Raw genomic sequence first — 24016 nt, forward strand, 5'->3', positions numbered from 1 at the left:
GTTGTAGATTAGTTTCGCCTTTTTGCTTTTTCCGACATGACTTCGTGGTGTTTTGCTTTAAAAATAGAGGTAAAAAAAATGAAAGAAAAAAGAGGAATAAAAGAACGTCAATTAAAATTATAGCTCACAGCTGTGCATGGGGAGAGAGGTCGGGGTGCTAAGGAGTGCATTCACATACATCTACACATCATCATACACACTTTTTTTTGTATTTTGTATTTTTTCCCCCCTCTCTTCTAGGTCAGCTTCAGCATTATGGACATGGGTGTATCTGTGGTCCATTTGGCCTGTCCCACGTCTTCCTTCAATGATGGGTTGTGAGTGGCTCTGTTGATGAACTTCTGGCCAATGGTTGACTGTCTGTTGTTGATTTGATGTCAGTCCACGTAGTGGTGATGCTGTTAACGTAGTGGTTGCTGATGTATCTTGGTAGCCTGTAAGCCATTTTTTGCTGCCATGTTTTGGACTATCTGTAGCCGATTCATCTGCTGCGGTGAAGCTGTTATCCAGGCTATCTAACCATGTGTATGTGACATACAACTATATATCTGTGCTGAGAATGCGTCCCTACTCGTTGCCGTAAAGTGTGGTGTATTCGCGCATCCCAATTCAGGCAACTAACACGCGAATGGCTGATTGTGTTGTTACGAGTGTCGGCTCAATTGACGGCAATATCACAAGGGGCATTACTGGCAACAATATTATTTGATATTTTATACGCACGGCAGCTCTAGAATCTAGATTAAACGTGCAATAGTAGCTTACATTAAATAATGGTTTGTATCGCATGTGTACAACATTCACCTTCGTGCACTATCGCCTCCACACAGCTAGGGGTAGCATTTTCCGAGATTAGATCCTCACACAGAGTCGCAGTAACCCCAAGAATAATAATTTTTGAACCCTCAGCAGGTCGTTTACTTTGTGTTTTTTCTCACAAAATGACCAAATCTAAGGACAAGCGAGAGAAAGTCAGCGTTGCTAGCGAGGTAAGACACAAACTCTGTAACTTGAAGGTTTCTTACGTGACGTGGAATAATGTTTCGTTACTCTGGTATTTGCAAGTTTAGCTTAGCTAGCTACGTTAACTAACAAGCTTCATTCAAACGTTGGATACCAAGCTCACCTTAGCCAGAGAGGAAGAGGCGAAGTATATTGCTACCCTGTTAGGGAGCCACGTTTGCGACAATTCACAGGTGTCACCCAATGTTATTGCCAGAGATATTTCATAGTTTATATGTCCCCTACACAGATTGATCGTGTTGAGGAGCGACGGTTGCGATGTCACGATAGTATCGAGAGGGCCGAGTTCAGACGGCGGCGCGAGGAGCTCTCGGATCAAGACAGGTGATGATTATGATGACAACGATGATAATGGTGATGAAAGCACAATTCCTAATCTCCCTCTATTCGACAGACAATCGCTGGAGGATGAAATGACGATAATGAACGATAGGATGCAAAAGTATGGTAAGGAAAACGTTTGTTTCATGGAAAATGTTATACGCAATTCATATAGTAGAATTGTAGTATAAGTGTTAATGTGAAACTGGATCCTGAATGATGTGTGTGGTACATTGTGGACTTACGGCTTGTTCCCTCTCATTTAGATAAAGAGCTGGAGGTGTTGAGAGGAGAGAACAGGAGGAATATGATGCTCTCTGTTGCTCTATTGGCTGTCAGTGCTCTCTTCTACTATGCCTTTATCCACTACTGATTAAGAATTAGCTCATTTTAGCACAGTTGACTGTGTTATGTTACATCTTCATCAGGACCAAATACGGCTTTGGCAGCTAAAAGCCTTAATGCAGCCATTTGTGTGAATTTTACGGTAACATTCTGGGGTCTCTTTTTTTTCACTTAACCTTCTATATTTGCACCTGCATGCGAGTGTTTAAATTTTTTTCATGGGACAAATAGTAAAGACATGTCATTAACCAGTCATTTTTTTTGTATTACCTTTTTAATTTGGCATGAACACAAGTCATCTTATTGTCAAACAAATCAGTTTAAAAAGTAGGCTACCCGCCCATGTTCATCCACTCCAAAATAATTCCTGCATCCAAACAGTGCACTGTACACTCGTGTCATTTGATGAATGGAAAGCGAAATCTGTTACAAAACACCAAAAAGTATAATGACATTTGGCAGTTGTCATTGGGTCTACACTCTTGTAGCCTGAATTGATGTGTCTTGCTGACATGACCTTTTCTGTAGAAAGAGAAGTCGGGACACTTGAAACGGGGCTGAAATATGTAACAGTCCCGCATGACAAGTGCAGCCACATGGGGGGGATAAAAAACAAACACAGAATACAGAGGTGGGGGTGTTTGTTTCATGTGGGATAAGCTTTTATTTTCATATTTACCACTATAGCAGTACACATTTCATTTTAAACAAATAGGATAATGGGTAAATTAGCATTATTTATTAGAAACCCCCCAAAGTTATGACTGGTTTAATTTAGGGGGGCTCATATCTCTTTCGGGGTTTATCCCCACTTGTAATTCACACTCTGCTCATAGGTACCTCTGCTCTGTCAAGCTTTGGTACTCAAATTGCCTAATTTGCTGAGCCACTACAAATTGGATGTTCGTTGTGAAGTCATCCACATCATCAACTAACTCCTGGGCTGAGCGTTGCTTTCCCCTTCATACAGACTGTGGTATACTTTTACTACACTTCAATGGTTACTGATGCTCTTAAGGACCACCCAGGAAAGCAAAATCATGCACAATGCTTATGTAAATCATGAACTCTTCAAGCGTGACATAGTATACAATTCTTCCTTTGACTTCATTGCAATTTGTGCTCTGTGGTGCTATGATGAGGGTATGAAGACACTACTTCTCAATGGGTTTACATAGTGCACCTTGGGATTGTGTTCCCAGACTGTTGCTAAAATGATGCTTTAGTTCTCATTGTGGTCAATAACCACTATGCCTGTCTGTTTAGTTAAATCACCCGAGACTGAGACTTGACTGGGTTTTATCTCTTGACATAATTTTGTAAGGGTCTGTATTTACAAAGCATCTCGGGTATGAGCACTCCTACTCAGAGATGCTTTGTCAATATGGGCACAGGGCTACATATACTGTATACCATTAGAATAAGGAAGGGGTGTATATGTTTTTTTTTGTCCACATCTTAATTCATTCCAAGCCTTTGGTGCCAAAATGAATCTCCCCATGGCCTTTTTTTGTTCAGGCATTGCATTTTTAGCAGTGCCTGTGCATCTAAATGGTTTACATTGAGAATGTTTGATTACTCATGCATGAATTAAGGCCTTCCTACATGCAGACAGCTTCACATCATTTTGATCCCTCACCCAAGGCAACAAGTTTATATATATTTACTGTAAATTAATTCAGATAATTACATGCTTGGCATGTATGAACATTGTTCTTTTGTAATTATGTCTGAACATACAAAAAACAAAATAAATGCATCTCTAAATCTGTTTTCTCTGGTTGACCATTCTATTGCTACTCAGAATCAACTATGACATAGAGGCAACATAGAGGCAAAGCTCTCTTCTACAAGCCTGTGATATAATGGATCATATTTATGTATCATGATGCATAGTAGGATAACTCAGTCACTGCCAATATGTAGCATCCAGACATTTTGTGGCAGAACATTCACCACATAAGTTATGGTAAAGGTAGAGGGCAGGAGTGATTGTGTGTGTAAAGGACAACTGGGCCCGGGGAAAAGGTTTCTGGGAAGAACAAACTTATTTTTATTACTACATAATCAACAGGGTTTGAAACAAAGAAAATGTTTACCTCATCCCCTTAAAATTTCACAAACTAAACAAAACTAGGACAACGGAGCAAGGAAACAGGATGCAACATAATAAACACGGTGACAACGAGTAGAAAGTAAGGCCCGAAACCCCCATTAATCCCCTAGACAGGCTGTATTTGACATAACCCAGTTTTTCAATGAAGGCCAGGAGTTATTCCCTGACCAGGGTTGTGGTAAATTCCAGTCAATTCAGGAAGTACACTGCAATTCCAATTATTTTTGATGAGGAAAATGTGGAATTGGAATTTGGTTTACTTTCTGAATTGAAATGGATTGGACCCCAACCCTGCTCTGGGCACTAGTTATGCTACATCTCACCACTCCCCATGTGTACAAAGGTTTAGTTGTTGCTGAAAGGAGAAGATCTTGACTGGCTAGGCACTCCAGTAAAGATCTTGGAGGGTAAAAACAAGCTGGGTGGGTGAGATGATTGGACTCCGTTTTGAAAGTCAGGCATACCAGGACGTATAGTGCAGTGCCTTAAAGGGAAACTACCTCTAACTTCCTTCATACTGGACACAGAGACAAAAATGGTATCCATGAGTTCATCTGACTCTGGAAGTAGAAAAGGTATCCCTTTAAAAAAGGCACAATGGGAGAGTTTCAGACAAAAACATATGTAGTGCTTGAGCTTCGGAGAGGTTCTAAATTAGAGTACACCACCGCATCTTGTACACAAACACACTGCAAATCATGGAGGCATGGCATGAATACAAGCAGAGGGACGGGGGGGGGCATGGAATCAATAGAAAAAACAGGAGCATGCAATGCAACACGTAATGTGACAGCTTGTCAATGTTGGTTTTCATAAAGTATTAAAATCACTTCTAAGCTGCATTCTGTACAGTGGATCTGATCTGATACATAGAGCTTGGGGCAGTAGAGAGAGGAGAGAGTGGTCTTTGTAACATAATTACAGGGAGAGCTGTCTCAAAGAGCCATAAAGTTAGGCAAACTGTCCTTCATGTTGGCACCAAACATTTTATTATAATCCACTTCTAACCGCCAATTTTCTTTCAAGCAAAAATAGCGCCCATGAACATTTTGTGAATGCCAGTTTGCCAAACCATGTGCAGGGTACTGTTATCTGTCTATGGCAATATTCTATTTGTCTGGGGGGCTCCCCCTGGTGGCTCAGGGCTGGTAGTGCTGGTGGATGAATGAAAGCACATTGTCCTTAGACAGCTTCTCAGGGTCAACCCGCGTCTGGGAGTCGTGAACTCTGACCCCGTCCTCCCACGCCCAGAACAGACGCTCTGTATGGCAGACGCTGAGGAGACACACACACACAAATTAGAAACAACATATTCAGTTCAATAACCTTTCAATCAATTTCATACCGCTCCTTGGGGATGTCCAGCCATTCCATGTATTTGATGGAAGCTAGCATCCAACTTCTCAACTAATCATAAAGCACTTGAGTTGGGGTGGTTCAGGGCTACAACACAATTGTGAAATGTCTGGAGGTCGCAGAGGAGAGGTTTGAGACCCCCTGTTTAGAGTAGACTAGGTTCAGATGCAAAAACATTCAGACAATTCCTTGTCGCACATATCCTAGTCTACCACACAGATTTGAGACCGGTGCATAGTGGTACGCACTGGAACGGGGCCACAGAGTTGGCTGGCAGGTCGTAAGTGGACTGTTTAGTCATCTTGTTGAAGAAAAACTTCCTCTTGGTGTTCTTACTGTACGCCATCGTCCAGGGATCTGCACGTCAGAGGAAGAGAAATGTCTGAGAAAACATCCAGACTCTCTCTCTCTCTCTCTCTCTCTCTCTCTCTCACACACACACACACACACACACACACAAAATATATATAAACACAACATGCAAACATTTCAAAGACTTTACTGAGGTGCAGTTCATTTAAGGAAATCAATCAATTGAAATAAATTCATTAGGTCCCACACGACTCCATACATGTGGTCTGCGGTTGTGAGGCTGCCAAATTCTCTAAAACGATGTTGGAGGCGGCTTATGGTAGAGAAATTAAAATGTAATTATCTGGCAATAGCTCTCGTGGACATTCCTGCAGTCAGAATGCCAATTGCACGCTCCCTCAAAACTTGAGACATCTGTGACATTGTGTTGTGTGACAAAATTACAAATTTTAGAGTGGCCTTTTATTGTCTCCAGCATAAGGAGCACCTGCGTAATGACCATGCTGTTTAATCAGCTTACTGATATGCCACACCAGTCAGGTGAATGGATTATCTTGGCAAAAGAGAAATTGTCACTAACAGGGATAACAAACAAATTTGGGCATAACATTTTAGAGAAATAACCTTTTTGTGCACATGGAAATTGTCTGGCACCTTTGACTTTACATCTTACGTTGTTCGGTGTACATAAATCCACACTCTCCTACCATTGATGCTCTTTTATAATATACAGTGCATTTGTAAAGTAGTCAGACCACTTCCCATTTTCTACATTTTTTTTACGTTACAGCCTTATTCTAAAATGTATTACAATTTTTAAAATTACTCAATCTACACACAATACCCCATAATAACAAAGTGAAAATGTTTTTTTTTTTTTTTTTTAAATGTTTTTGCTAATGTAAATAAGGTACTTCTGTTTATAATTTTTTATGCATACAGTATCAGTCAAACATTTGGACATACCTACATTGTAGAATAATATTGAAGACATCAAAACTATATATTTAATGAGATTCTTCAAAGTAGCCACCCTTTGCCTTGATGACAGCTTTGCATACTCTTGGTATTCTCTCAATTAACAGGTTTGCCTTGATAAAAATACATTTGTGAAATTTCTTTCCTTCCTAATGCGTATACAGAAGATAGCCCTACTTGGTAAAAGACCAAGTCCATATTATGGAAAGAACAGCTCAAATAAGCAAAGAGAAATTTTAATTTTTAATTTTACCTTTATTTAACCAGGCAAGTCAGTTAAGAACAAATTCTAATTTTCAATGACGGCCTGGGAACAGTGGGTAACTGCCTGTTCAAGGACAGAACGACAGATTTGTACCTTGTCAGCTCGGGGGTTTGAACTCACAACCTTCCGGTTACTAGTCCAACGCTCTAACCACTAGGCTACCCTGTAGAAACAACAGTCCATCACTACTTTAAGACATGAAGGTCATCCAATCTGGAAAGCAACTGTTCAGAGGAGACTGCGTGAATCAGGCCTTCATGATCGAATTGCTGCAATGAGACCACTACTAATGTACACCAATAATAAGAAGAGACTTGCTTGGGAGAAGGAACACGAGCAATGGACACTAAACCAGTGGAAATGTGTCCTTTGGTCTGATGAGTCCAAATAGGAGATTTTTGGTTCCAACTGCTGTGTCTTTGTAAGACGCAGAGTAGGCGATCTCCGCATGTGTGGTTCCCACCTTTAAGCATTGAGGAGGTGGTGTGATGGTGCAATGCTGGTAAGGGCTATTTGATCAAGGAGAGTGATGGAGTGCTGCATCAGATGAACTGGCCTCCACAATCACTGACCTCAACCCAATTGAGATGGTTTTGGATGAGTTGGACCACAGAGTGAAGGAAAAGCAGCCAACAAGTGCTCAGCATATGTGGGAACTACTTCAAGACTGTTGGAAAAGCATTCCACGTGAAGCTGGTTGAGAGAATGCCAAGAGTGTGCAAAGTTGTCATCAAGGCAAAGAATCTAAAATATATTTTAATTTGTTTAACACTTTTTGGGTTACTCCATGATTGCATGTGTTATTTCATAGTTTTGATGTCTTCACTATTATTCTACAATGTAGAAAATAGTAAAAAATTAAAAATTAAATGTTTGGACACACGTAATACTTTTGACTAAGTATTCAGACCCTTTGCCATGAGACTCGAAATTGAGCTCAGGTGTATCCTATTTCCATTGATCATCCTTGAGATGTTTCAACAACTTGATTGGAGTCCACCTGTGGTAAGTTCAATTGATTGGACATGATTTGGAAAGGCACACACTTGTCTATTTAAAGGTCCCACAGTTGACAGTGCATGTCAGAGCAAAAACCAAGCCATGAGGTCGAAGGAATGGTCTGTAGAGCTCAGAGACAGGTTTGTGTTGAGGCACAGAACTGGGGAAGGACACAAAAAGTGTCTACGGCATTGAAGGTCCCCAAGAACACAGTGGTCTGCATCATTCTTAAATGGAAGAAGTTTGGAACTACCAAGACTAGTTTTAGAGCTGGCCGCCTGGCCAAAGTGAGCAATCAACTTTCCAGAAGGACAACTATCTCTGCAGCACTCAACCAATCAGGCCTTTATGGTTGAGCGACCAGACGGAAGCCACTCCTCAGTAAAAGGCACAAGACAGTCTGCTTAGAGTTTACCAAAAGGCACCTAAAGGACTCTCAGACCATGAGAAACAAGGTTCTCTGGTCTAATGAAACCCAAGACTGAAATCTTTGGCCTGTATGGCAAGCGTCATGTCTGGAGGAAACCTGGCACCATCTGTACGGTGAAGCATGTTGGTGGCAGCATCATGCTGTGGGGATGTGTGTCCTTGAGTGGCCCAGCCAGAGGCCGGTCTTAAACCCAAACTAACATCTCTGGAGAGACCTGAAAATAGCTGTGCAGCGAAGCTCCCCATCAAACCTGACGAGATTGAGAGGATCTGCAGAGAGGAATGGGAGAAACTCCCCAAATACCGATGTGCCAAGCAGGCAGCGTCATAGCAAAGAAGACTTGAGGCTGTAATCGCTGCCAAAGGTGCTTCAACAAAGTACTGAGTAAAGGGTCGGAATACTTATGTAAATGTGATAAGTTTATTTAAAAAAATTGCTAACATTTCTAAACCTGTTTTTGCTTTATCAGTATGGGGTATTGTGTGTAGATTGATACGAAAGCAAATTGTTAATCCATTTTAGAATAAGTCAGTAACATAACAAAATGTGGAAAAAGCCAAGGGGTCTTAATACTTTCCGAATGCAATGTATGTCACCTTAGCGACAGTACATACCGTTGATAGTTTTGATGATGTATAGGCCATTCGGGAGGAAGTGGCGGTCGTCCCGGCCAGTGTAGGACAGACGAGGGACTCCTCCTGAACTCTTAGTCACCTTCATTTCCAATCTAGGCGGTTGAGGAATATTCATTCATTTATTTATACATTCTTAGACTAATGCAAAGTTCCCCGTCTCAAATGTGGACTATGGCAATAGCATTAACCTTCTCATACCTGACAAAGATCTTGTCCATCTCCTCCAGCCTGTACACCTCTTTCACTCTGAGGAGAAAAGCAGAGAAACATTAGGACTTCCCAAAAAATTCCTCCAGATCTTCCCTTCATATTTATTCTTATTCAAGCAGAAAAAAAAGTTAAGAGTGTAGGGTTGTTACCTGATAGGGTTCATGTCTGGTCGGCTTGGCTTGGAAACGGCCCTCACAAACTTCTCCGCCATCTGAATTCTGGAGACAGTGACCACAGTTCAGCAACAATACATGTAATCACCAGATAAGGTAAAGGCAGGTGTGAAAGTAAGCCAGTACGGTCTGGTACTATTAGGCCCAGAATCTTCTATCCAAAATGTTAATCAAGGCAGAGGCTGCGGGCTCCATTATTCCCTGAGCCGAAGATCCAAATCACGTTTTACACACTACATTAAGCACACATTTGTATGGTCACCCTCCCTTTACATTTCTCACTGGTGAAAGATAATTGTTCACTGTTTTACTGGTGAAACGTCCATGCAGCATCTGCATACCAACCATTTGATCTCAATCAGTTTCATGGGGATATGCAGTTAGATCTTCTTGTGTTATACAGTGTTGATTAGAAGTAGCCCAGTGTCGTTTTGAATCATGTAAAATGATAGTATTTTAGAGCAGATGGTAAACTGTAGCATAATCTACCTGGGTTTATTTGAAATATACAGCGCGTTCTGAAAGTATTCCAAGTCTCGACTTTTCCCACATTTTGTTCCGGTGTGTGCCTGTCCAAATCATGTCCAATCAATTCAATTTACCACAGGTAGACTCCAATCAAGTTATAGAAACATCTCAAGGATGATCAATGGAAACAGGATGCACCTGAACTCAATTTCGAGTCTCATAATAAAGGGTCTGAATAAATAAGGTATTTCCGTTTTAGTATTTTTTTAAATAAATTTGCAAACGTTTCTAAAAACCTGTTTCCACTTTGTCATTACGGGGCATTGTGTGTAGATTAATGAGGATGTATTTTTTTAGAATAAGGCTGTAACGTAACAACATGTGGATAAAGTAAAGTAGCTGTAAGCACACATTTTGTCTAGTGGCGCGCTATTGAGTTTAGGCCACATGAGAGAAACATTTCACCATTCGCACAATTATACTATAATCTCATAAGAAATTAGGTGGTGTTTTTAATTTTACAGTAACGTATGTGCTGATCTAACTTTAGTAAATGAGCACCATAGCAGAGTTGCCGGTTCTCTACGAGTAGAGCAGAGTCAGAAAGTAGAGAATCCCACACATGTGCAGAAGCTTCAGGACTTTAGCTGTGGGAAAGAGGGGTCCAGAAAAGTCCGATCCGTAGCCACTCCGTTAAATCTACTTTCACCCCTGGGTGAAGGTTAGGGTTGTTGCCTCACCGTTGGTTGAAGTGCTGGACCCGAACGTCAGTGCCGTTGAGAACCAGGGCATCTAGCACATGTACCGCGTTAATCCTGCGCTGGGCTTTACCCTGTGTTCAACAAACATTTTAAAAAAGGTAAACAACCATAGTAATGACTTACTCTCTTCCTTTGCCTTCCCCTATTCAACCTCCCCCCTCCCCCATCTCTCCTCGCCTCTCTCACCTCTCCCTTCAGCTCCTGGACAATCTCTACACTGAGCAGGGTCTCTCTCGGCAGCTCCAGCTTGAAGTTCTCCAGCTTCCTCCAGCGCAGAGGATGCTTGCCGTCCCAGGTGTAGATCTGAGACTTCTGTAGAGAGAGAGAAAGAAGCATGAGAAGAGTGGCATACCCATGTCTATTTGTGAATAACGAGAAGTTCTGCTGAGATGATCATGGCCCAGGTCCATAGTCCAGAGTGGTGTCTGCTCTCTCTCACCCCAAGACCTAATAGGAAGAGCTGTTCCCCTCCTCCCACAATACACCGGTAGTCCAGGACATGGTGCACCTTATCCAGAGTGGTGGAGCTCAGAGGGGTGGGCTTGGAGTTCAACAACTCGATGTCAGAACCCTGAGACATAGGCAAAGAGAGAGACAGATAAGAGATAAAGAGTGAGACAGAAGAAAAGAGAACGTTAAATTCTACGAATACATGATCAAACACATGGTGATAAAAACACTATCACCATACAGACAATTAAATGCACACAGTTCAGTGTGACTATGTACTACAGACTACCATATCAAACACACCCTTTCCTTGATACTAGGTAAGGGATGGGAGGCCACAATCTCACCTTCATCAGCTCATAGAATTTGGAATTGGGGTCTGAAGAGACATGAGTGACTCTGGCCTTATCAGGGATCTAAAGAGACAGAAAGAGAGAGACACACAGCGAGATAGAGACATAAATAAACAAATAACTAGTGAGTGCTATGAAGCGAGATGATTGAATGATACCAGTCTCTATACACACTGACCAGCCCTCACTAACTCCTCAGTACTACTCACCCCCCAAAGCTTCAGACACTCCTTCCGGATATCAGCCTGCCTGGCCTCTGACAGGTTCCTGACAATACACAACATAGTCAGATTGTACTTGCACATGCAGGTACACTATATTCCAACACGTTTACACTGATTGGAACAGTAGAGGGGAGAGGGTAGGTAACTCACGTGTCTAAGACGTAGGCATGGATCTTAGCCAGGGCTTTGATCTGGACTACACAGTGGCTGCAGGGAGACATGGATGATTATAAAGCCTTTGTTTATTTGTGTGTGTGTGTGTGTGTGTGTGTGTGTGTGTGTGTGTGTGTGTGTGTGTGTGTGTGTGTGTGTGTGTGTGTGTGTGTGTGTGTGTGTGTGTGTGTCTTTCTACCTCTCGTTAGAGTTGATCATGTGGTTGTAGAACTCAGTGTCTCCTTTGATGAGTTCGATGGGCATCACCTCGTTGACGTCAGACTCCGAGTTCCTCAGGTGGTTGAGCTTCAGGTTGACAGTGAACATGTACTCCCTGACCGGATCTGAACCAGGCTTCAGACCGCGACACACAATGTATCTGACAACCAAGGATATAATGTCAGAACATAGCTAATAGGTATTGGTCAAAGTAAATAGTATTGGCCTCAACAGCATTTACACACACCTCTCGGAGTTGGCGGGCCTGCTGGTGATGGGTTTGAAGAGGGACACCCGGTCGAAGCAGAGGTAGAGCAGGTACACCAGCCCCACACTGAACGGTGTGAACAGGTCAAAGGTCTTACACACGAAGTGACCACCTGGGGGAGACAGAGAACACAAGTCACTCACTGTCCTTACACTTCTGGATAGTAAGAGACAGACAGACGTACCTGTCCGGAGCACAGACATTGCGGTGAGGAACTGACAGAGCAGTAGTTGTTTGCTCAGAATCTCCTGGATGTTCTCCTGTCCCTCCACTGAGAACCCCTACCAATCAGGAAACAAAGATGTGCTCAACATCACACCCTACCAATCAGAACACGTCTCACTAAGCCTTAGGCCAATGATGACACAGTGCCATGAAGACTCCAACTCACCCCGTCAGCCATGAGGAAGTGCAGTCCTCTCCTCTCTGTACTCTCCATGATGAAATTCCGGAAGGCACTGATGTTCTCCGGACGAGTGATGTCACCATCCCCGTCCACCCCGCCTTCCCCTGAGCCACAGGGAGAGTGAAAAACGAAGACGATGACCATAAGATCTTATTCCAATTTGTTTAACCATATTTGACGATCATCACATGGGATCCATCATGGTACATACCGTAGTAGGGTTCAAACAGTTCGCTGGGTGCGGCGTAGAAGTCTTCCAGTTTGAAGTCGCAGGGTCCTTTGAGGGTCATACCGAATCCCTTGGCATGCCAACGCCGCCGCCACAGGATGTACTCTGAGAATCCCCCCGGCCCCGCACACACATCCCCGAAATACAGCAGCTCCCCCTCGCGCTCTCGCGTCTGGGGCTTCTGCATGGGGAGAAACACGGACAAAAACACACCTTTATCACCTAACACCTGGACACCAGTCACAAACATCTACTAAATATGCATTTGCTAAATGTCACTTTCATTGACTAGATCAAGTGTGAATGGAAAGGGTCACTCACCCCTTGTGAATCCTTTGGGTTGGTGAACATGCCGTCAAAGACGTGATCCATGTTGGCCATCTTCATAGCCGCTCTAGAAAGAAAACAAACAGATAAGACGGTCATTATTATCAGCTACTGTAAGTAAAAAGCCGGGGGCCTCATTTAGAACCTTGGCGTAAATTTGACACTTAATATCTGCGTGTGCCATTTCTGAAAAGAATACGTACGTCCAAAAATATGGAGATTTATAAACTTGGCGCACACTATACAGTCGTGGCCAAAAGTTTTGAGAATGACACAAATATTAACTTTCACAAAGTCTGCTGCCTCAGTGTCTTTAGATATTTTCGTCAGATGTTACTATGGAATATTGAAGTATAATTACATGCATTTCATAAGTGTCAAATGCTTTTACTGACAATTACGTTGCTGCAAAGAGTCAAAATTGGCAGTGTTGACCCTTCATTTTCAAGACCTCTGCAATCCTCCCTGGCATGCTGTCAATTAACTTCTGGGCCACATCCTGACTGATGGCAGCCCATTCTTGCATAATCAATGCTTGGAGTTTGTCAGAATTGGTGGGTTTTTGTTTGTCCACCCGCCTCTTGAGGATTGACCACAAGTTCTCAATGGGATTAAGGTCTGGGGAGTTTCCTGGCCATGGACCCAAAATATCGATGTTCCCGAGCCACTTAGTTATCACTTTAGCCTTTTGGCAAGGTGCTCCATCATGCTGGAAAAGGCATTGTTCGTCACCAAACTGTTCCTGGATGGTTGGGAGAAGTTGCTCTCGGAGGATGTGTTGGTACCATTCTTTATTCATGGCTGTGTTCTTAGGCAAAATTGTGACACCATCCTCCAAAAGTCTTCACCATGGTTGAGAGAGGAAGAACAATGATTCCAAGCACCACGCTCCTTTTGAAGCTTCCAGTCTGTTTTTTAAACTCAATCAGCATGACAGAGTGATCTCCAGCCTTGTCCTCGTCAACACTCACACCTGTGTTAACGAGAGAATCACTGACATGATGTCAGCTGGTACTTTTATGGCAGGGCTGAAATGCAGCGGAAATGTTTTTTGGGGATTCAGTTCATTTGCATGGCAATGAGGGACTTTGCAATTAATTGCAATTCATCTAATCACTCTTCATAACATTCTGGAGTATATGCAATTTGCCATCATACAAACTGAGGCAGCAGATTTAATATTTGTGTCATTCTCAAAACCTATGGCCACGACTGTACATACGCAGCAATAAAGCTCCGCCTGGAAAACACCCTGCATTCACATTTTATGGTGATACTAACACCCTTTATTTGCTGTATAATTTGTCACTATTGGAATTAGGACACACCAGTTTGTAAAAGAAAGAGCAATGGCATTTGATCACATTTCTGTAGAGGTGCAGCCAGAATATTTTTGCAGTGACTTTTTCAAACTAAACATGCATGCTACCTATAGCGAGTGCCAGTCTGCAAGATTGCCTGTACACTACATGAACAAAAGTATTTGGACAAGAGATCGACCGATTAATCGGAATGGCCGATTTCAAGTTTTCATAACAATCGGAAATCGGTATTTTCGGACACCGATTTGGCCATTTCTTTTTTTACACCTTTATTTAATCTTTATTTAACTAGGCAAGTCAGTTAAGAACACATTTTTACTTTCAATGACGGCCTAGGAATGGTGGGTTAACTGCCTTGTTCAGGGGCAGAACAACAGATTTTTACCTTGTCAGCTCGGGGATTCAATCTTGTAACCTTACAGTTAACTAGTCCAACGCTCTAACCACCTGATTACATTGCACTCCACGAGGAGCCTGCCTGTTACGCGAATGCAGTAAGCCAAGGTAAGTTGCTAGCTAGCATTAAACTTATCTTATAAAAAACAATCAATCATAACCACTAGTTAACTACACATGGTTGATGATATTACTAGTTTATCTAGCGTGTCCTGCGTTGCATATAATCAATGCGGTGCGTATTCGTGAAAAAGGACTGTCCTTGGCTCCAATGTGTATCTAACCATAAACATCCATGCCTTTCTTAAAATCAATACACAGAAGTATATATTTTTAAACCTGCATATTTAGCTAAAAGAAATCCAGGTTAGCAGGCAATATTAACCAGGTGAAATTGTGTCACTTCTCTTGCGTTCATTGCACGCAGAGTCAGTGTATATGCAACAGTTTGGGCTGCCTAATTTGCCAGAATTTTACGTAATTATGACATAACATTGAAGGTTGTGCAATGTAACAGGAATATTTAGACTTATGTATGCCACCCGTTAGATAAAATAAAGAACGGTTCCGTATTTCACTGAAAGAATAAACGTCTTGTTTTCGAGATGATAGTTTCCAGATTCTACCATATTAATGACCTAAGGCTCGTATTTCTGTGTGTTATTATGTTATAATTAAGTATGATTTGATAGAGCAGTCTGACTGAGCGGTGGTAGGCACCAGCAGGCTCATAAGCATTCATCCAAACAGCACTTTTGTGCGTTTTGCCAGCAGCTCTTCGCAATGCTTCAAGCATTGCGCTGTTTATGACTTCAAGCCTATCAACTCCGGAGATTAGGCTGGTGTAACCGATGTGAAATGGCTAGCTAGTTAGCGGGGTGCGCGCTAATAGCGTTTCAAACGTCACTCGCTCTGAGACTTTGGAGTGGTTTTTCCCCTTGCTCTGCATGGGTAACGCTGCTTCGAGAGTTGCTGTTGTCGATGTGTTCCTGGTTCGAGCCCAGGTAGGAGCGAGGTGAGGGACGGAAGCTATACTGTTACACTGGCAATACTAAAGTGCCTATAAGAACATCCAATAGTCCAAGTTTAATGAAATACAAATGGTATAGAGAGAAATAGTCCTATAATAACTACAACCTAAAACTTCTTACCTGGGAATATTGAAGACTAATGTTAAAAGGAACCACCAGCTTTCATATGTTCTCATGTTCCGAGCAAGGAACTTAAACGTTAGCTTTATTAAACTTAAACGTTAGCTTTATTTTTTTATTTTTTTTAAATCGGCTTTTTTGGTCCTCCAATAATCAGCATCGGCATTGAAAAAGCATAAATCGGTCGACCTCTAATTTGGACACCTGCTAGTTGAACATCTCATTCCAAAATCATGGTTATTAATATGGAGTTGGTCCCCCTTTTCTGCGAAAACAGCCTCCACTCTTCTGGGAAGGCTTTCCACTAGATGTTGGAACATTGCTACAGGGATTTGCTTCCATTCAGCCACAAGAGCATTAGTGAGGTCGGGCACTGATGTTGGGCGATTATGTCTGGCTCGCAGTCCGCGTTCCAATTTATCCCAACGGTGTTCGATGGGGTTGAGGTCAGGGCTCTGTGTAGGACAATCAAGTTCATCCACACTGATCTCAACAAACCATTTCTGTATGGACCTCGCTTTGTGCAGAGGGGCATTGTAATTGTAATGCTGAAACAGGAAAGGGCCTTCCTCCAAACTGTTACCACAAAGTTGGAAGCACAGAATCATCTAGAATGTAATTGTATCCTGTAGCATTAAGATTTCCCTTCACTGGAACTAAGGAGTCTAGCCCAAAACCATTAAAAACAGCCCCAGACCATTATTCCTCCTCCACCTAACTTTACAGTTGGCAACTACATATTCAGGCAGGTGAGCTTTACACCACTCCAACCAACGCATGGTATTGCGCATTGCGATTTTAGGCTTGTGTGTGGCTACTCAGCCATAAAAACCCATTTCATGAAACTCCAGAAGAACAGTTCTTGTGTTGACGTTGCTTTCAGAGGCAGTTTGGAACTTGGTAGTGAGTGTTGCTATGCGCTTCAGCACTCGTTGGTCCCATTCTGGGAGCTTGTGTGGCCTACCACTTCGCGGCTGAGCCATTGTTGCTCCTAGATGTTTCCACTTCACAATAACAGCACTTAACAGTTGACCGGGACAGCTCTAGCAGGGCAGAAATTTGATGAACTGACTTGTTGGAAAGGTGTCATCCTATGACGGTGCCAGTTGAAAATCACTGAGCTCTTCAGTAAGACCATTCTACTGCCAATGTTCATCTTTGGAGATTGCATGGCTGTGTGCTCGATTTGATACACCTGTCAGCAACGGGTGTGGCTGAAATAGATGAATCCACTAACTTTTAGAAATGTAGTATATTGGAAACAATTTAAAAGTAGGCTACAGCCCACACTTCAATGCAAAGGACGAATTGTTGCTCAATATTTAGTTTATCAATAGATTATTGGGTTTCTGTGTCCTGTCTTGGTATTGGCTCAGATTAAATTGGCAATGATGTTGCACTCGTATCGCACAGAAATACTGTCGCCTATACATACTGTCACATATTTGACATAAGCTACCAGTCTATTTACTTTATTGGCAGAATGTTTACACTGTATCTGGCAAAGGACTGTGACAGAAAGAGAAAACAATGGCAAATAGTTGTGGACCTGTTAATTCAACAATGTTTTGCATCGACTTTTACCCCAACCTAAATATGCTGGACTTCCCGCGAATCCTGAAACATTGTTTAGGCTACTAACAACAAATCAAAATTACAGTAGGCTACATACTAGCATACATAGAGTACCAGTCAAAAGTTTGGACACACCTACGCATTCAAGGGTTTGCCGTTAATGAGACGAGTGAAAATCAAGTGCTTTACTTTTGGAATCTAAACAATTAGACATAAGAATCGATTTCCTATTTATTTTTTATAACCATTGCAGAATATATTCCTCACCTTTTCTGTTCGTGATGTGTTCATATTTCTGAAGTAGCCATACAACAAATTACCATGTGGGAAAACTGCATATCACATGCATATTTTGGGATATATTTTGTACGCAGTTAATAAATGAGGCCCCAAGTGCTTCATTAGCAGTGTGAGCTAGCATGCGTTTGTGTGATGCTAGAACATCAGTGGGTTATTCAGTAAGTTCGGCTACCTGTTGAGGAAGAAGGCTCCTCTAATAGTCTCGTAGGGGTTGGAGCGTGTTCGAGCTCGCCTCATCTCCTCCCCCTCCAGATCGTCAAACACTGTCTGCAGACCACACACACTTTTTACAGCCATAACTTACTTATGCCATTATAGAATCAATATCCCGATGATGAGTTGTTTGCAGTTGAATAGAGGGTTGTTCTTTAGGTGGCTCACCTTGCACCTCAGAAGGCTGTGTAGAAGATCCTCTGTGCAAAACTCTGTCTCATCCTCAATCCTCAGTTTCCTCTGAGATAGACCAAAAAATATAGTGCACAAGTGAGAATGACAGATCGAGAAGAATGTGTGTTAAAAGTGAGTGCACGCGGATGTGTGTACCGGTCCCACAGCCATCCACCCCCTCAGCTCATCTGCATCTGGGATCTCTGTGGAGCATTCTGGGAACCACTTTACCTCTTCTACAGCACCGGGCTAGAGAGAGAGCGGGAGATCAGAGAGATGGGGGAATAGAGGGGGGAGAGAGAGGAGAGAGTGAGATAGAAGAAAGGGGGAGAGAGAGAGTGGGAAGATAGATGAGGGAGGGGGCAGAAAAAGGTGTTGTGTACATTGGTGAGCGCATTCTTTTCTCCTGTAGACTGTATATAGAATTGGGAAATATCCCATACTAACAGCCTATTTTAATCTGATGAGATGACAGTGTGACAAAGCTATCTGCTTGTCTGTGATAATGTTGTTGTGTAATACCTCAATTTCGTCTTGCCAGTCAACGTTGAGCTCTCCCTGGAAGCCCTGCAGCGTGAGTCCCAGACCCCTCCTCCCTCTCTGAGTGGACGCCTCGATGATCTCCTTGCGCCCCTGGCCAAACTTACCTAGACCCTCACCTTCCCGGAAACCCATTTTGGCCTGGAGGTGGAAGAAGGGAACACAGAAAAAAATGTGAGAGGGATAAAGAGATGAGAAGAGGGATGGAACATTCTGGGATCCATGATCCCTCGTAGTTTTATCTTTGTAAGTCAATGGGACACGTGAGTGTCATCTTACCATGAGTTTCTGCGACACGGTGTTGTACATGGTGAACTTGTTGGCGTCGCTCTGTTTGGCATCGTCTGTGGCCGATGCATTCTGGGATACAATGGGCATAGAGAACCCTGGTCTATGGTCCTCCGAGTCACTGTGGGAGTCACTCTGACTAGAGTCTGAGAGGAGGCAGGCACACAAACAAACACACAGGTCATGTCCTGTGCCATTCTGCCAAATCCTGAATATCTCATTGCACAGTGAGAACTATATACAAGGCAATGTGATGGTGATTTCACTGACTGGTTGTCAGTAGCGGCGACTCCTCATCTGAGCTGGCTTCCTCAAGACGTTGTTTCTGAATCCGTTTCAGCGGTTCGGAGGCCGCCTCGCCCCTTCTCTTCATCATGGCTGAGGAGGAGGGGAGGGGGGACAAAGAAAAGACAACGATAGCTCACACACTTCTTCATTCAATTCTGTGGGGATGCATTTGCTTCATTGTAATCCACTACAGAGTTCAACCCCACTGATTACATTTGCTTGGACATTGTAATACGATGGAAACTAAAATGTAAGGGAAGTTAATTAAGTAATTCAGTGTAAATGCCTATTCTCCATCAATAGCCCAGATATCGTTGGACACTAAAAAAACAATTGCTTGATTCTCCTATGATAGAATCACATAGGGCCACAATGATGTGGTTTATCCATCAAATAAAATGCATATACAAATAACATGAAGTCACTAGTGTATTGTCTTGATTATGGTTAAATGCATTGGCTTGCATTTTATCTGTTTTAATTTTGCAGTAATATGCTACCTCATTGGAGATATTATACTACGTAATTCCTTGGCAATTACAGGTAGCTCTAAGAGAAGTAGGTATTTACCTCGTTTGCTGTGTTTGGCTAACTAACGTTAACAAGTCGGACCATTCCACAGCCCTAACGTTACTCTCCTGCTTGCCGACTAAGCACGAGCACCAAGCTAGCTACTAGCAACGACAAATGGGAAGATTCACCACTTTTCTGATATAAATATCTGAAACGAAACTGAGTCCGACACCCCTCTGACGTGAAAAGTGTCGATTTCACCCTCTGTAAGTGAGCGGGCTAGCTAGTTGTTTACCAGCTAGCTACGTGAAATATTTTCTTCTCGGCTACAGAACCTCCACCTGTCATTGCAACGACACACTTTATTAGAATATATCCATTAACGTTTTATGTCTTCGTAGAATTCATTTCCATGCACAAAGTGTGATTAATGTCGCATAAAACGAGGTCAACGTTAATGCGCGTTCAAATTTCTGTTTTCTGAATTATCGTAAAGGTCCTTCGAATATGTATGACGTACGTTAGTGACGCTTTTGGTGGCATGGGGCTCAAGATAAATGCCTGATTCAGAAGTGTGCAAAACAACAACCGGACAACAACTGCTGAAGCATTACTAATTTAAACAACATTATTTATTAAATAGTTACAACATTTACAGCCATGCCCGCTTGTATTATTGTAGTCTGGAGAAACAGTACACAAGTTCACCTCACTCAATCAATAGCGCCCCTCTGTGGTTGTCAGCTGAGTCGCAATGTTCTGAAAATAATATCCAAATCTATTTTGGAGTTTTGTGTTGTTTTGATAGAAAGAAAGAAAACAATACAATATATATCTCTATATACAATCAGTATAGTTTTGTTTCTTATAATAAGGAACCCACGTCAACAAATGCAACAATTGTATTGTTTTGCTATTGATGGAGTTCATGTCAATTGCATTGTCGTCGAGGTGATAAACTGATTTAGATAGGGATTCTCAATATACTCCTACTGGCATCACGTTCGTGAGCTACTGTAATGCGCACTCCTGAGTCCCGACCTTAAGATAAATTACTTATGTCCTGTATTCAATTCCATGTCACTTTTGTCCTGTAAACAAGCGTGTAGGCCTCGTGCGCTTTAGGAAATCCCTTCCTCTGAAGTTTAGCAGGCCAAGATGAAGTGCATGTCTCGTGAGTTTTGGTGACATTTAACCTGTACTTCTGAATTTAGTCCATTTTATCTCTGTGACATGAAAATAAACGAAGGTAACTATTTTCTTCTTGGAATTTACCAATGTGATCCAACACCAGGCCATTCACATTGCACAGAGGTTTTTAGGCCTATTGAAATTGTGTGACACAAAATTTTTATTGTAGGCTTTTACATCTATTGAAAATGAATAATACATATCAAATGAAAGCATGTCAACACTTCTCAGTTGTTAATTTTGTTCATAGGGAATTACTAAAACATGGGTCGGCAACAGTTGTCCCACAATACAAAATAATTAATTGATATGCCGGATGAATCTATATACAGGGAGTACCTGTATACAGGGAGTACCTGCAATGGTTCATTGGAACAGTCTAAAATGTTGCACGTACACTACTGCCATCTAGTTGCCAAAACATAAATTGCGCCTATAGTCCTAAATCAGATAATGACCTTTCTCTTGCATTTCAAAGATGATGGATCAAAGAAAATACAGAAAAAAATCTTTGTATTATCTTTTACCAGATCTAATGTGTTATATTCTGCATTAATTTCACAAACTTCAAAGTGTTTGAAATGGTATCAAGAATATGCATACCCTTGCTTCAGGTTCTGAGCTATAGGCAGTTAGATTTGGGTACGTCGTTTTAGGTTAAAAAAATAAAAAAATAAAAAAGGGTCCGATCCTTAAGAGGTTCGTCTTGTGTTAATATTTTTATATTTATAATTATTGGCATTGTTGGGAAGGACTCGTAAACAAGCATTTCATGGTAAAGTCTATACCTGTTGTAGTCGGCGCATGTGACAAATACATTTTATTTTATTTTGATTTGAATGATTTTTATTTATTTTTTGGGGGTCAAAAGAAACCAGGAATTCAACTAAAAATGTGTTTAATTTAGGAAAACTCCTCCCATGTGTTCACACAAACAAAAAAAGAGACATACTTTTGTGATTGTGTCTCAATGTGATCAAGGAACTAAATTATTGTAATTTTTAAAATACAATATCTTTTTGGACTTAGGCGTGGTCAATTTGCAGTGTACAAGTTATTATAATCATGTTCCCCCCCACCCGACCATCCATCCACAATCTAGATTTAGCCAATCGACCCATGGCTGAATCTAGATGCCTACTCCTGGTAGTCCAAATGAGAGGGCAAGCGACCTCTGCTCTGAGTGGTGTGGGTAAAAGTGGGAAACAATCTCAGCCGGTGCCCTGTGGATGGGATCTTATAGCTAACTACTGTCAGAATCACTGACTGTCAAAGGCTGTCTGTATCCCCAGAAAAAAAATGAACTGAAACAGTAGGCTAGTTCAGATCAATAACTGTGAATGACATACAGTACCAGTTTGGACACACCTACATTGTAGAATAATAGTAAAGACATCAAAACAATGAAGTAACACATGGATTCATAACAAAGTAGTAACTGAAAAAGTGTCAAACAAATCAAAATATATCTTACATTTTAGATTCTTCAAAGTAGCCACCCTTTGCCTTGATGACAGCTTTGCCCACTCTTGGCATTCTCTCAACCAGCTTCATGAGTAATGCTTTTCCAACAGTCTTGAAGGTGTTCCCACATATGCTGAGCACTTGTTGACTGCTTTTCCTTCACTCTGCAGTCCAACTCATCCCAAACCATCTCAATTGGGTTGAGGTCCGGTGATTGTGAAGGCCAGGTTGTCTAATGCAGCACTCCATCACTCTCCTTGATCAAATAGCCCTTACACAGCCTGGAGGTGTGTTTAGGGTCATTGTCCAGTTGGAAAACAAATGATAGTCCCAGTAAGCTCAAACCAGATGGGATGGCGTATCACTGCAAAATTCTGTGGTAGACATGCTGGTTAAGTGTGCCTTGACTTCTAAATTAATCACAGACAGTGTCACCAGCAAAGCACCCCCACACCATCACACCACCTCCTCCATGCTTCATGGTGGGAACGACACATGCGGAGATCATCCATTCACCTACTCTGCGTCTCACAAAGACACGGTGGTTGGAACCCAACATCTCAAATTCGGACTCATCAGACCAAAGGACTGATTTCCACCAGTCTAAAGTCCATTGCTTATGTTTCTTGGCCCAAGCAAGTCTGTTCTTGCTGTTGGTGTCCTTTTTTGGTTACTATATGATTTACATATGTGTTATTTCATTGTTCTGATGTCTTCACTCTTATTCTACAATGTAGAAAATAGTAAAAAATGAAGAAAAATCCTTGAAGGAGTAGGTGTGTCCAAACGTTTGACTGGTGCTGTCTATATTTTGCTTCAGATTTTTTCTCAAGTACAGTGAAGATCACATGTCCATGCATGTCATCTCCCCAACAACGACAACTGCAAAACATGCCCCAATGGGATCATCTGTATTGCCACTAATGTGGCACTAATTGTTAACATGCTATCCCAGTAACGTCATTGCAGCATTGTTTTCTGACCCATTGATCCCCAGAGGGTGGCCCAGGGACAGTAAGGTAAGGTACATCCCTCTTGGTACGTTAACCCACCATATTAGTTCTCTCCTTCTGTGCCAATGGCACAGAGAGGGAGGGAGGGAGAGAGGGAGAGAAATGGCAACACACACACAACACATTAACCATGTGACTCCTTACACAACCAATCCCAGGCTTTATATATCACCTGTAGGGATGAGTCTCTCAGGAGAGATCAAAACAGCCCTTGACAGTGCAGGTGTGTGTTGGTGTTTTTGAGCAGGCGTGTGTTCCTCGGACACAGGAGAGAGCTGCCACCGCCGCACTCAGCCCAGTGGAGGACACCAAGGCCTGAGTGAGAGAAGGAGAGAGAGAAGGGACAGGTAGCAAAAAAATAAACTCCTCAGGGTTGTTGGAGAGTTGATCTGGTTTCTACTGGGAAAAGGTTCTAGAGACCGCTAAGATGTTTTTCCGCATCCCTCGGCTGACCCCTGGATACATCAGATACTTGCAGGTGCGTAAGCAGCAAAGTTGTGGTAATAGATGCTTAGATAAATATGCCTTTAGAGCACAGTCTAGAAGAGCCTGTCAATCAAATAGAAC

At 42.1% G+C, this 24016-nt stretch overlaps 2 protein-coding genes across 2 annotated transcripts; one reads left to right on the forward strand and one right to left on the reverse strand.

The window, feature by feature from the left end:
• The first annotated feature begins 822 nt into the window (after positions 1 to 822).
• On the forward strand, positions 823 to 3460 carry ccdc167 (coiled-coil domain containing 167). Its single transcript, XM_064991250.1, has 4 exons — positions 823 to 989; positions 1253 to 1347; positions 1418 to 1470; positions 1611 to 3460. Exons 1-4 carry the CDS (start codon positions 942 to 944, stop codon positions 1715 to 1717), a joined length of 303 nt encoding a protein of 100 aa, XP_064847322.1. The 5' UTR covers positions 823 to 941; the 3' UTR covers positions 1718 to 3460.
• Positions 3461 to 3713: 253 nt separating this feature from the next.
• On the reverse strand, positions 3714 to 20284 carry cmtr1 (cap methyltransferase 1). Its single transcript, XM_064991248.1, has 24 exons — positions 19839 to 20284; positions 19251 to 19358; positions 18972 to 19126; positions 18675 to 18833; positions 18309 to 18401; positions 18147 to 18218; positions 17938 to 18032; positions 13016 to 13088; positions 12677 to 12875; positions 12451 to 12569; positions 12244 to 12340; positions 12039 to 12171; positions 11772 to 11951; positions 11570 to 11626; positions 11405 to 11462; positions 11190 to 11258; positions 10832 to 10963; positions 10579 to 10704; positions 10372 to 10463; positions 9140 to 9208; positions 8979 to 9026; positions 8760 to 8872; positions 5410 to 5518; positions 3714 to 5080 (listed from the first exon to the last, which is right to left on the reverse strand). Exons 2-24 carry the CDS (start codon positions 19354 to 19356, stop codon positions 4945 to 4947), a joined length of 2490 nt encoding a protein of 829 aa, XP_064847320.1. The 5' UTR covers positions 19357 to 19358; positions 19839 to 20284; the 3' UTR covers positions 3714 to 4944.
• Between the last annotated feature and the right edge of the window lie 3732 nt (positions 20285 to 24016).

Source organism: Oncorhynchus masou, chromosome 16, assembly GCF_036934945.1.
Source record: "Oncorhynchus masou masou isolate Uvic2021 chromosome 16, UVic_Omas_1.1, whole genome shotgun sequence".
NCBI classification, from domain to species: Eukaryota; Metazoa; Chordata; class Actinopteri; order Salmoniformes; family Salmonidae; genus Oncorhynchus; species Oncorhynchus masou.